The 15,293-nt window shown below is 35.0% G+C and overlaps 1 protein-coding gene across 10 annotated transcripts in view; it reads left to right on the top strand.

Moving 5' to 3' along the window:
* The window catches only part of LOC106883353 (uncharacterized), a 143,556-nt gene that overhangs the window by 55,619 nt on the left and 72,644 nt on the right, over positions 1-15,293 (top strand). For all 10 annotated transcript variants that reach the window (XM_089338286.1, XM_089338291.1, XM_089338292.1 and 7 more), the window contains exon 4: positions 3,092-3,164. In XM_089338286.1, coding sequence (XP_089194412.1) covers positions 3,092-3,164 — 73 coding nt within the window. The remainder of the gene's footprint in view (positions 1-3,091; positions 3,165-15,293) is intronic.

A 15,293-nucleotide genomic window follows, 5' to 3' on the forward strand; every position in this document is an offset into this window, starting at 1 on the left:
TATTCTACACATGGGAATTCATACAATTATGTAAAAAAAAAAAATTTTTTTAAGGGGGTGATTTAACACATCCCTTGACCACCTGGTACCTTCCTTGTTTCTTTGTCACTCTGATATGTATTAATGTTTTACATTATTTTTTACTCATAAACATGTTTAATGGAATGATGTGCTCAAAGGAGGTCCATTGTTGGGATTTACACACAAAAAAACTTTTTGTAATTTAAATGTTAACTTTCCCCTAAATTGGGGGTGAGGGTGGAGGTAGAGATTAAAGAATTAAAAAAAAATTTGCATAATCACATGAATTCCCATGTGTAGAACACAAATTCACAAAAATTTTCTGAAAATTCTATATAATATAGTTATGAGGGGTTATGTGGGGTGCTTTAATCAGAATTCCACCCAATAATGTAAATAGTTTCAGGGTCCCTATTAGTAGTTCCTGGCCCACTGCATTTATAATGGTGTGAGTGACAAGGATGCATTCTATGACACATGGGGAAATGAATTCCACATAGTATTTTTTTGTTGGGAAGCATCAGTTTATCAATTTTCTCACCATGCTTACATTTTTTGAAGATGGACACTGAGAAAAAGAGAGAGAGAGAAGGAAGGAGGATGAGTCAGGTAACTGAAAGAAAATATATAAAGAAAAACAAAGACACAAAGCAGAAAAATCAGCATACTCCCATTAAAAAATTGTCCACATGTTCAACTAGATGCACCAAAGAAACAGACCATTCAACAAAGCAGCTTTCAGTTCCAATGGGATCAAGGGAAGTGATTGTGTTCCAGGATCTTGTGGATTTCATTGATGCTGCGTACATGTTTTTGATGGCAACCCCCAAGGAGTTCTTGGCATTGTGTGGCTCCCCTCCACTTTAAAATCCCAGATGCAACAGTTAGGGAGGGTCTAATCAGGAGAGCTAGGGCACCATATGTTGGATGTCACATTATTGCATAGTTCTTCTGGGTCTTGTTGGACATGACAGCCCTCTCCTCATCACATAGGATTTTTACCTAATGTCTTTGTGCACCAGACATCTAAAAGCTGACATCTTACCATGAGCAGCCCATCAATGTCTCTCATTGATTCAATGGGATTGTCATTCACGATATCCTGGAACTGCAGAGAATGTTTCTTTCTTTTGCTCATAGTTGACAGATCCTTACCAAAGCCCTTCAGTTTTTCCTCAATCTTTAGCACCAAGAACCTAATCATCTTTAAGAAGCCAGCAATCTCTGAATTATATCTTCTCATTTCCTTATCACACTGAAATCTGCCATGTCGATGCTGTTGTTATGACTGAAAGAGAAATGAGTAAGTTAAAATTTGGTATAAGCTGCATGACATTACATAAAGTCATCTTCCATTTATAGCCCACTAAAGCTGTGTTCACAAATACACAGTGCACTTTGTGTTTTGTGTGTGTGTGTGTGAGTGAAGGTGTGTGGTGTAGGTGTATTCTTGGCAGAGAAATAGGTTGATAAAGTGTCTGAGGTGGTCAGTGAGTGTGTGATAGGATTGTTAAGTTAAGATTAGTGTTAGGTTATACAACAGTAACTTTTATCTTGGCATTTGCTACACAAGCTGGACTGGCAGATGAACAGATAGTGCATTTCTATGAGGCCCTTCTGCAGATTACCTTGGTGACAGATGACAATGACCTTATTGTCATGGCTGGTAATTTTGGTAGACATATTGGGCACACTCTGGTGGATTTCATAATGTTCATGGAGGTTACAACTTTGGTCTTAGAAATGAAGTAGGAATGAGGCTGTTAGAGTTCTGTGATGCAAATAACTTGTAGATCTGCAACGCTAACTTCAGGAAATTTACTAACCACCTGATCACCTATGAATCTGGTGGACACAAAAGCTAGATTGACTACATTCTCACCAGAAAACTTAATCGATAGATGTTTGTGAAAGCAAAGTTTTTTCCTGTTGAGGAATGTACTACTTAACATAGGTTAGTAGCTAGTAATTGCAGACTTAGAGTGAGAAGGACCCAGAGATGCAAACCAATCTGGAAAAGAACTATATGGAAACTTGAAGATCCTTCAAACAGTCAGAGATTTAGAGACATTCTAATTGAAGTATTTGACCAATCTGCAACATTTGCAAAGTTACAGGTGACTTAAGGCGATGTGGCGAAACAGGGAAGCAGACAGAGCTATTAAAAGTGAAGAGGTAGGCTTTGAAGGTTTGGAAGAATGGGGCAGCAGTGAACTACGTTTAACAAAGGGAAAAGCAGAAAATAAGAGGTTGGCCAAACTTTTATGTCATAAGTAACTAGTGACATGAGGTGTTTTAGATTGCAAGGCAGCATATCAGAGAATACCACCACATTGTGGGAGAGAACTGTGTATGGAAGGATAATGGTACACGTGCACTTATGTTTCTGAAAAGTAAGCAGCATGGAAGCGTTAAGAAAGGTTACTAAATATGGAGAATGAATGGGTGAAAGAAGGTCTTAATGTGTACCAAATGAAGAGTCCAGCCAATCTTATTGACAACAGTATGATAAAGCAGTTGAGGATATGTAGACATGAAAAATCCCTGGAGTAGGATGCAGTCTAGTCACCTGTATAGTTAAACAGGTATCTCACCTATCTAGTGTGGCAACATCATAGTCAACTGTTACAAGAATAAAGAAGATGCCTTAAAAGAAGTTATCAGAGAGGCACCAAATTGTTGGACCAGATCATGAATATTATGAAGAGAGTTATAGTGTAAAAGTGGGTAAGTTCATATCCTATTACTAGTATCCAGTATGTCCTTAAAACAAAATACCTTACCTTCCCAATAGCTGCAGGATAACATAGGAAGAGAAGAAACTAGATACCTGCTCAGAATGTTTCCAACAGCAGGAATTCTACCAAAGACACCTAATGATTAGGTGTTGTAATTACATAATCAACAGTTGGAATTCAGTTATAAGAGAATATTCTTACCAACACTATGCAAAAATGTCAAAATATCATCACAAGTAAAATTATAGTATATTTTCCTTTTTGTCTCTCATCTAAAATATGTTTATTGTATCTAATCTTTTTAATATTGTCATTTTTTCCATTTATTTCAGGAGTCCTTCCAAAATTAAAAGACCAACATTTAGATTTCCCAAGAAAGATATATTTCCAAAATCCAAAGAAAAGGTAAATAAAATAAATAATGTAATTTTCTGATTGTAAAGAATTGTTTCTGATATTTGAATATATGTTGTTTTGTTGCTTATTGGTAATTAAATAAATTACTTGATTAATAAATACCAAGTGATGATAAATTGAGTTTAAAATGAAGCTTAAAGTTTAGATAAAAATAGGTATCACTGAATTTTTGAAAATATTTAAATGTAATTTCTACTGTACTTCTTGGAGAGCATTCAAAAAGAAACATTTTGATACCTCATTTGTGAAATTTGCATGAATATTGTAGGAAATATGTCAGTTTGAATGGTCAGTGAATTGGTCGAAATCTTGCCTAATTGGCCTAAATGAATAATTAGCCTTATTTGTGATGTCATATCTTTGAAACTAAGGTGTTAATCATTTTCAAATTACACAAATTAAAAGTGACTATGGTATAACAGTTGCCTATTTTTTTAAAGGTTCTTGAAAAGGAAACTTTTTTGGCAATTTTTAAGAATATTTATATAAAACCTATTTTGCTATGTGTCACAAACAGTTTCATGCTATTTTCAGACCTAGCTAAATCCAAAAGTACAAACCGTAGGGACTTGAGTTTTTGGCATATTTGTAGTAGGTAAAGAAAGAAATAAATCCTGAGATATGATGCCATTTCAATAAAATTTCACTGGACTATTTAAAATAGCTATAAATGGCTGATTTTCAGATCAGGACACCCACATAAGCTGGATTTTCTTCTTTTCGGAAAAGAATTTTTGTAATTTTTGTTTACATCACTGCTTTGGAAATGACTTGGGAGTTGGTGGTGCTTTTTTATTTCACTCTCTGAGTGAAAGGAAAATTGTATGATGCATATGTATGGTAGTGAGATGTGGGCCCTGAATGCAGAGGATATGTGAAGACTAGAGAGGAATGAAGTTGGTATGCTCTGCTGGATGTGCAATGTCAGTGTACATGTGTAACAGAGCACTAGTGTGTTGAGAGAAAAGTTAGGCATAAGAGGAATCATATTCAGGCGTGCAAGAGAGAAGACTGCATTGGTTTGGTCATCTGATGTGATTGGATGAAGACTGTTGCATAAAGAAGTGCCGGTCACTTAAAGTGGAGGTGTTCTCCCCATCTAAACGTGTGTTTCACTATATGGTTGTAAGCAATAACTTTGCTAATGGTGTCATTTGCTTACAGTCCACTGTGAAAGCATAGCTGACCTTCGTGGCATTCTTTATGTGTTGTATGATCTTTATAACTAAAAGGCTCATTTCGGTATTGTTTTTATTTCCAGTTTTCCAAATAAGTAAATACCTGGACTGTTATTCAATAGACTGAGAAATGAATAGGGGTAGGGGTGCAACAGACAATGCATTTGGCTGTAGAAATCTCTGCTCTAACTCACATTTTTTTTTTTTTGAGACTATTTGTTGTTGTTTTTTTTCATTGTTTGAAAAGCAATGTTCTGCTGGACAGGTAATGTTAGTGTACATGTACAACAGAGTGTAAATGATTTAAGAGAAGAATTGGGTATAAGAAGCTTAGGTGTAGTGTGCAAGAAAGAAGACTGTTCTGGTAAAGTCATGTGATGCATATGAATGAGGACAGCTGCATAATATATAATATAATATATGTGTGTGTGTGTGTATATATAAAAATAAAAAAAAAATGTGTTATGAGCACATATAGAATATAATCCTATATGAACTCAACTAACAGTTAAAAAATGGAGAATCCATAGATCGTTTCGAATGATAATACCAACATGTAAGAAACATGGAAAAATTAAATTAATTATAATAATTAAATTAATTCAGTAACGTATTACCATTCTCCTTTGTGGAAAAGATGAAGAAAACATCAAAAAAGGTATTAAAGAATATTACAATGAAAACTACAGAGAGCCTGTGTCGGATAAACTCGATCGGATATTCATAAAAAGATTGTGAAAGAGGAAAAAGAAATATAGGAACATGCTTATGTAGTATTGAGTCTGTCTGTGTAAGAACTAGAACTGTTTTGGCCAATTTAATATAAGTAGGAAAGATCGGAGACAAAAAAATATAACATTGCACACACGTATCTAACACACACAAATGCTCCCACATAAAAGTGTATACACCTACACGTATATACATTTGAATACATGTTAATAATAAGCATCTTGAGGGATATGATAGCTATATTTAAATTTTAGTGTGTACTGACAGTTATGGGTGGTGTGCAATGAAAAATGGTGAAAAAATTGAAAAATAAATAGTTTACTAAAAGATGAGTGTCTAAGGATAAGAGGTTTAGGTATATGGATGTGATTTAAAATAAGTTACTAGAAAATCGAAGGGTAGGAAAACATAATTGGGGTAAATATAAAAACGACAGGATGTAACATTATGGTAAGATAGTATTATATTCGTTTGTAAGAAGAAAAGAAGGTATAGTTGTTAATATTAAGAATTGGAAGAGAAAATAAAAAAGAAAAGTACATACTACCGTCAGAAAGAATTGTTAAGTAATTCATAATAACGGATTGAAAAAAACAAAATTATTTATGGTTCACAGAGTAATAGTGTAGGGGAGATAATGCTAAATGTATATTCAGGAAAAAATTATTCTCCGGGAATACACTCGTATACACCTACACATACAAACATACATAGACAAAAAACATATGCATACACTCAAACCTACATATATACACCTACACATACACAAAACGGATGCAAGTATATTTGGAAAAACTCATACATATACACACATAGGTACATAAACATGTGTTTATAAAAATCGATATACGCACACACACACACACACACACACACACACACACACACACACACACACACACACACACATATATATATATATATATATACACGTATTTACGTATGTTTATCTATGTATATGTGTGTATATAATGTATGTGTATATATATATATATATATATATATATATATGTGTGTGTGTGTGTGTATATATGTGCGTATATAGATGTTTATAAACATATGTTTATGTACCTATGTGTGTATATGTATATGTTTTTCCATATATTTACTTGCATCTGTTTTGTGTGTGTAGATTTGAGTGTATGTGTATGTTTTTTGTCTGTGTATATGTGTGTGTAGGTGTATACGTGTGTATTCCCCGAGAATAATTTTTTCCTGGAATATACATTTAGCATTATCTCCCCTACACTACGACTCTGACTCATAAATAAATTTAAAAAAAACAGAATCCCTGTTATTACGAATTATTTATCAACAATTTTTTCTAACGGTGGTAAGTACTTTTCTTTTATATTTTCTCTCTCAATTCTTAATATAATACTATCTTACCATAATGTTACATCGTCACTATAATATTTAACCCAATTATTTTTCCTACCCTTCGATTTTCTCGTAACTTCTTTTAAATCACACCTATATACCTAAACCCCTTATCCTAGACTCACTTCTTTTATTTGTTTCAGTAATTTGACTGTGGCCATACTGGAGCACCGCCTTAAGCTATTTCTTTAATTTTTTTCACCATTTTTCATAGCACACCAGCCATAGCTGTCAATACACACTAAAATTTAAATATAGCTATCATATCCCACTAGACGCTTATTATTATTATTATTATTATTATTATTATTATTATTATTATTATTATTATTATTATTATTATTATTATTTTTATTATTTTATGTTTGACTTTTGCTTTGCATTTGTACAAGTTGGATCCAAGTCTCACCCAGAGACCTCAAGAGACAACAAGTTAGAAGTTCATGTAGGTGTTATGCCTAGGGTACCATATATTTGGATTTGTACATAGTATTGTTCTAGAGAATGTTTAAGAAACCATAAGAAAATTATGTGTTTGTTTTAAAATTTGAGATCACATAGATAGTATTTTACGTAGGATATGGGCAGTTCCCATGAGCACTATCTTTTGAACTTCAGCCATTTTGGGGTTTCCTGGTATCTGAGCTAGGTAGTAATCAGCCCGTTTCACTGTCATTCCCAGGGCACCTATGACAATAGGTATTGTTTTCGTCTTCAGATTCCACATTTTGCTAATTTCTATTTCAAGATCTTTATATTTGCTCAGTTTTTGGTAGGTTTATATCGATTGGGACAGTCATATCAATGAGGAGGCATGATTTTTGTCTGAAGCTTTTCAGTATGATGTCTGGCCTATTTGCATCTATCTTTCTGTCAGTTTGAATGGTGAAGTTCCAGAGGAGTGCGATGTGATCATTTTCAAGTACTGGGGGTGGTTTATGTTCCCACCAGTTTTTATCATGGGGCAAGTTCAGGTTTTTGCAAATTACCCAGTGAATATATTGTGCAGCTCTATCATGCCTGTTGAGATACTCTGTAGGCGCAAGCAGACTGCACATGGAGACAACATGATCGATGGTCTCATTTTGTTGTTGGCATATACGACATAATGGGGAGCTGCCGTTCTTTAATATGTTGGCCTGGTAGTTCTTTGTAGGTAGGCATTGATCTTGGGCTGCTATGATAAACCCCTCTGTTTCTGATTTCAGAAATTATTATTATTATTATTTATTTGTATTCGAATGTATATACGTGTAGATGTATGCACTTTTATGTGCGAGCATGTGCATTTATGTGTGTTAGGTGTGTATGCGCAATGTTACATTTTTTTTTGTCTCCGATCTTTCCTACTTATATTAAAAAACATCTGTTGGCCAAAACAGTTCTAGTTCTTACACAGATAGACTCAACACTCCCTAAGCATGTTCCTGTATCTCTTTTTCTTCTTTCAAAATCTTTTTATGAATATCCGATCGACTTTATCTGACACAGGCTCTCTGAAGTTTTCATTGTAATATTCTTTTGTTAATAACTTTTTTAATGTTTTCTTCATCTTTTCCACAGAGGAGAATGGTAATACGTAATTAAATTAATATAATATTATTTTTAATTATTATTATAATTAATTTAATTTTTCTATGTTTCCTACATGTTGGTATATCATTCGAAATGATCGTATGGATTAAACTTTCTAAAGACTTTTAACGTCTTCTCTTCTCCGTTTTTTAAGTGTTAGTTAAGTTTATATAGGATTACATACTATATATGTTCATAACACACTTTTTACTTCTAATATTTTCATATTTTAAATACTTGAATTAGCAAGCTATTAATTTGACATGAATCTTTATTAGAAATGTAACTTTTTGTGCCCCCCACCACTAATGTTCTACTTGAACTAAACCTTTCTCACACACACATATATTTATATATGTACATATATGTTTATATATATACATATATGTTTATATAAAATTTAATAAATGGAGTAATACGCATATGTTAAATAAATTCTTTTATTTCCGACATGTGTTTCGAAGATTACAAATGGTTACTTCCATAGGAGTGAGTGATGTTGATAAAGATGTAATCTTCTCTTCAGGGAAATACATAAGAGCCAACTTAACCGTAAGACATTTTAACCGAATGTGATAACTGTGGGTAGAGAAGATTGCTACCTATCTTATTTGAAAAAACCGTTGGAAGTTGCAACGCTACGAAACAGTACATTGGACAAGGAGGGAAGGAAAAGAAGAAATTTAGAATTTAGAATGGGAAGTCAATAAAATGATTTAAAACCTGATAAAAATGGGAGAAGAGTGTTTTATGTATTATAGGACCGTAAAGGGGAATTAATCTTGTATTTATACATGTAGTGTTGATATAAATGCATATAAATATATATATATATATATATATATTTGGCAGGAATGGCAACGAAAGAAAGAAAGAGACCTCAATATTATGCAAATAGAGGAATGTATCTGTAAAGATACGTGACACTTATTCAGTAGCCATGATAAAACTCCGAGTTTCCGATCAACTTCTATACTATTAGACCATTTTTTCAAAAGAATCTCCGGTAGCTGGATAACTGGGGTTATTTTTCAAAAGAATCTCCGGTAGCCGGATAACTGAAGAGATGTTTGGAGTGGACCCCCGCCCTGGCATCGGAAACTCGGAGTTTTATCATGGCTACTGAATAAGTGTCACATATCTTTACAGATATATATATATATATATATATATATACATGTTCATATACATACATATGTTCACATACATATGTTCACATATATATATATATATACACACACATATATACACATACATATACACACACATACATACACATACATATATTTGTATGCACATACATATGATAGACATGTGGTAATGAAGATTAAGGCCTATAAGTACATATATATACATATATGCACATATATATACACACACATACATACACATACATACATATACATACATTTGTATGCATATACACATGATAGTCGTGTGGTAATGAATATTAAGGCAGTGCTATATGTATAGGAAAATGATGCTTGTATGAACTAGTAAGATATTAAGTGTATGACAATTTATAAAGGTGATGGATGATCTATTAATCTGAAGAGAGAGATTGTGTTGTTAAGTGAAATGGAAATCAGATGGGGCAAAAAAAAAGGAGGTTAATGGAGTAAAAATTACTTGTTTAAACTAAGTTAATATTATTACCGAAGTTTACTTCAATAATCACGCTCTATATTTGTTGATGTAAGGGTTTTTCAATAGATAAAATAAAATTTTGTGTGGTGCAGTATTTTATATGTAATAAAGCAGGGAGAAGAAAATATTTATATGTTTTGAATTCATCTTACGATAAATGTAAACAAACGAATCTTAGATATGTCTAAGAAAGTTAAAGAAGACAATTAAAATTCTCAGACGCAGAATAATGCCACTAACATAGCCTAAACAGGATAAATAACTCCTATCTTTGCTGAAGAAAGTGAAAGCAACAAGTGAAGGAGATGGAGTTACGAAGTAGCAATGAAATCAAATGTATAAGGTTATTGGAGCACAACGTATTGAACATAGTTGGAAGTAATGTTTATGTTAAGTTAAACTGAAAGTAATGTTTAAGTTCATGTTTACAGGTGTGCTGGGTGTCCTAATTTGGGTTCAAAAGATAGAAAGTGTTCAGATAACATATATCAAGCGATACAAGCCAATTATACCTTTAAACATATAAAGGTATGATTAACTTGCATTGCTTGAATTATGTGAGTAACTACTAGATAAATAGGTAAGTCGCCTCTGTTATATAAATTTGTAGGGGTTATTCATATGAAGAAAACACATGAGTTTGCCAATGTTTACATCTGTATGCTCTTTCGATGAACGTATTCATCAGTTTATTCTTCGAGAATAAAATGAAGAACAGTTCCATATTACATAATGGGCAAAATTTCTTACCTTTATCGTATGGTATAGATGTGGAGAGAATTAGCCAGTCTAAGTTAAATTGTATATTGTTATCTTTAAGTCCCCAAATTAATTTGCTGAGACTTGTGGTGTTGCATTTATTTCTATCCCTAAAAGAGGAATAATGGTTTGATATTCTTCTGGAAATTGGCGAAGAGGAAGATCCAATGTAAAAAGATACATCAGTAGGAGTGGTGACTTTGCATTGATATATAGTGTTCTTGAGTTTCGCATTATCACTTAAAAAACTAATTCTGTTGCTATTAACTTCTGAAATAATGATGTTGTTGTGGTACTTATTATTATTATATTTCTTCTTATAATTATTGTTACTTAGGTTATTATCTGTATTGTTATAATGGTGATGGTTTGTATTGTCGGAATTAATGTCATTGCTATCGGTACCCGTATGCGAATTTAATAGTCTCATATTGTGTGCAGATATTATTTGCGAGATACTTTTAGTGTTTGAAAATCCAAATCTAACCTTGTGTGTGTTTATAACTGGGAAGTAGTGAGAATGTCTTGGAAAATTCTTATTAACAGCATTTTGGAATTGGGAAACCAGATTTGATTTAATCTGTTTTCCAAATAGAATTATTAACCAGATATTTTTAACAGATTCAGGTTTTATCAGATTCATGTTTATATATATATATACATGTATGTTTATATATATATATATATATATATCAAAGAAAGTTAGGGATTGTGAATCCAACCCACTAAGGGATAATATCTATCCAATGCACTGCTGGAAGAATACCCAATTATTATTACACTAGTGTTTTTTGATTGCATGGCAATTACATTACCAAGTACAATAAATGGGTGCAGGTAAAAAGTTATTTTACCATTAAATTTATATAGCAATAAGAAAATGGAAGGGATTAATAGGTGGTATTCATCAACTTGCAGACATTGTCTTATGTCAATTTACTTATTTGTTTACTAAAAGGACAATAATAACACTATACAAACACATGTGACATATGTCATATCAGTAATTATAAAAATGACATATATAGAGTTTATATATGTATATGTTTACATATATATATATATATATATATATATATATATATATATATATATATATATATATATATGTTAATTCTCTAAATGAAGTATTAACACTTTATATATATATATATATATATGTATACATATATATATATATATATATATATTTACATACATATATATATATATATATATATATATATATATATATATATATATTTCTATAGTTTCAGCCATGATGATGCACCACCGTTTTGCTACACTGTTATTACTGAGAACCTCCTCCAATATTTGGCGCTTGGTGAAGAATGGAGTTTGCTGTAGCTACCCTCATTTGCACCTCTTGCCGTGAGGTAGGTTCATCTGGGACTCTCGACAGGAAGAGGTCCAGCTTTGATTTAAAAACCCCTACATCTACTTTGTGCAGGTTCTTCAGGCTCTTTGGGAGAATATTAAAAAGCTGTGGGGCCCCTGAAACCCAAACTGTTGCAGTAACTGGTCCTGAAGTGCGATGGCATTGCTGGGATCTTTGGCACTATGCAATGTCGTCCCATTCTGGCATTGGTGTAGCTTTCAATGCCAAAATTTGGCACAATTCCTTCCAGGATCTTCCAGATGTATATTACTGCATACCTCTCCCGCCTTCTCTCCAGGGAGTAGAGTCTTAGCTGTTTCAGCCTTTCCCAGTAGCTGACCAGTTGCAAAGAGACAATCTTCTTTGTGAATATTCTCTGGATTGCTTCAAGGTCTGCTATTAATTTCACACTGGTGGGTGACCATAGCTGTGAGCAGTAATCCAGGCTGCTGAGGATGAATGTCCTCCAGAGGACCATCATGGTTTCCTTATCTCTGGTTCTGAATGTTCTCAGGATCCATCCAGCCAGTCGTCTGCACTTTGTCGCCATCCTGGTAATGTGCACTTGGAAAGAGGTATTATCACTCATGTTGATACCCAGGTCTCTCATTGATTTAGGCTCTGGGATTAAAATTCCCTGCGGACCAGTGTACTCTGTAAGTTTCATATTCAGTTTTGGACGTTGGTAGCACATGACTTGGAATTTTTCAGCATTAAACTGCATATTATTATCCTCAGCCCATCTGTATATTGAGTCCAACTCAATTTACTGCAGATGTGCAACATCAGTGGGGTTCTGTATTTTCTGCAAGACTTTCGTATCGTCTGCGTAGCATACAAGGGTGGCTATCCGGGTACTTGAGGGCCTATCTGAGAGGGCCACTATAAAAAGCAGTGGTCCCAATACAGTGCTCTGTGGAACACCACTCACTATTTGTGTTTTCATGGAGGTGGCTCCATTAGCCACTACTGCCTGACTTCTATCTTTCAGAAAGTCATGTAACCACTCTCCAAGTTATCCAGCTATGCCAAGACCACACAGTTTGTGGCATATCATTCCATGATCCACTTTGTCAAAAGCTTTTGCAAAATCAAGGTATATTACGTCCACATTTGAGTTGTTGAGTACCTGTCTCAACACCCAGTCATATTGTTGTAATAGCTGGGCCAGGCAGCTCCTACATGGTCGAAAGCCATGCTGGGTATCACTCAGCAAGTTATTTTCTTCAAGGAATGTGATTAGTTTTCCTCTGACTATCCTTTCCATGACTTTGCTGATGTGTGAAGTCAGAGAGATAGGCCTATAGTTTTTGGCATCTGCTCTGCTTCCCCCTTTATGGATTGGGCATATTATCCCCTCCTTCAGCTTGCTTGGCAGTCTGCCAATTGCAAGAAAGCTCTGGAAGAGGATCTTGAGGGGTTTTGCCAGGGTACACTTACACGATTTGAGGAGGATTGCTGGGAAACCATCAGGACCAGCAGTTGAGTTTGTGTCCATTTCATCTATAGCTAGTAGTACATCTTCACTAATGTCGATGTATTCCATCGTAACTGCCTCTCTGGTTATAGGGGCGGTAGCAAAGAAGTCCACTGGTTTGTTCACTTTTCTGTGTTCCAATGGGGTGGTGAAGACACTTTTGAACTGGTCATTCAGTACCTCACTGATCCTAGTCGGACTGTCTGTGAGGGAGCCATCCTTTTTGAAGAGGAGTTAAATCTTGCAGTGTACTGAGGCTGTTTCTTTCGCGTAATGAAAGAAGGCCTTTGGGTTTGACTTAATGTTTTTTATAACCCAGGCTTCTTTGTCTGCTCTCTGCCTCACATAGGATTGTTGCAGCCTTTTTTCAATCTCCATCAGGGTCGTTTTTAGGCTGGACCTTTCGCTACTTTTGGGATGCTGGTTGAGTCGATTTGCAACTTTCATCCGTCATCTCATGAGGATCTTTCTCTCCCTTGGAATCTTGTTCCTATTTGTTTTGGCCTTGTGCTCTGGGACATATTTCTGGCATATGGCTTGCACAATAGACATGAAACATTCTAGTTTCATGTCAATGTCTGGTGTGGAGAGACATTTTGGCCAATCCTCTCTGAGGATCTCTTTCTGGATCAGTTTCCAGTCTGCTTTGTGGAAGTTCAGATTGGAGAGATTTCGGGCGCTTCCTTTAGGCTGTATGTCTCTGGTTACTTTCAGCCCAAACATAGACAGCTCTATTATGTTGTGATCCAAGGCTAATGCCGGTGTCACTTTCACATCATGAATGATGTCCATATTGTTCATGAAGCAGAGATCCAGAATGTTATTCACTCTAGTTGGTCTGAGAACAGCTTGCTCCATGAATAGGGCATTGGTGAGGTTGAGCAGGGACTCCACCTGTGCTTGCTTGCGATGAGTCATTCCTGAGAGTATGAGACCTTTGGGCCATTTGACGTTGGGGAAGTTGAAATCACCCATAAGAAATATGGTCACGTGGTGTTCCAGTTTCATGAGGATTTCTTTAATTCTAGTGAGGCAATCTTCAAATTTGCCTATGTGGTTTGGAGTATCCGGTGGGCAATATGTATTGCATATGACTATATTATGTTGTCTTATGTATACAATTAGAATGTCACATACCGAATTTGAGTATGACAGTAAGACCTGGGGTGTGAGGTCGTCACGGATTTATACGGCAGCTCCACCATGACTCCTTTCTCTTCTGTCTGTTCGCAGTATGACATATTTTGGTACGTGTACTTCTGCATCCTCTATATCAGGGCTGAGGTGAGTTTCCATGAGTGCTATGCATAGGGCTTGATTGCATGCAGCAAGGTCTCTCAGAAAAGAAATTTTGCTTTTATTATAGTGCAACAGGCCTCCAATATTTAGTAAAAATATTGGTGTGATGACTGTGCAGGCGTTAGGGGAGGCCATCCCATGTCTGTTGACTTTGGTGGTCTTGCACAGTGGTGGGCAAGGTTCCTCGTTTGTGTTTGGTGTAGCCAGGTCAGCTGCTGCACAATTTTTTGCGCCATGTACAAAAAGGACTCTTGCTCAGCTGCTGTGTTGCGCATAATCTCTGAAGAGTGCACTTCTTTGGTGAATTCTTTCCTTGGAGACATTTTTCGTCTTTCCTCGGAAGTTTTTATCATTAAGGCCTTTGTAGTTTTGGCGGTGTGTCGGGTGGGCAAACCTGCAGTTTTTTTCCGTCTTCCCCATGCCAACATCTGCCTTGCAGGTAAAATTTGCAGGTTCTTGAGTGCCTTCCAAATTTCTTTTTTCCTGTAGGGTTTTGGATGGCATTGGATCCTCCTAGGGGTTTTCTGTTTTTTGTTTGGTGGATTGGGGTTTCGGTTTTGGTTGTTTCATTTTTGCATTTTCCTTTTCCTTCCTTTCCTTCTTTATGCTTGTGTTCCGTCCTTCCTTTTCTTGTGGTGGGAACTTTTTTCTCTGGTTGTCCAATGGGGTGAGGGCTCCTTTCCTTTGTAGGA

The sequence above is a fragment of the Octopus bimaculoides genome, chromosome 20 (genome assembly GCF_046866305.1).
Source record: "Octopus bimaculoides isolate indiv1 chromosome 20, ASM4686630v1, whole genome shotgun sequence".
NCBI classification, from domain to species: domain Eukaryota; kingdom Metazoa; phylum Mollusca; class Cephalopoda; order Octopoda; family Octopodidae; genus Octopus; species Octopus bimaculoides.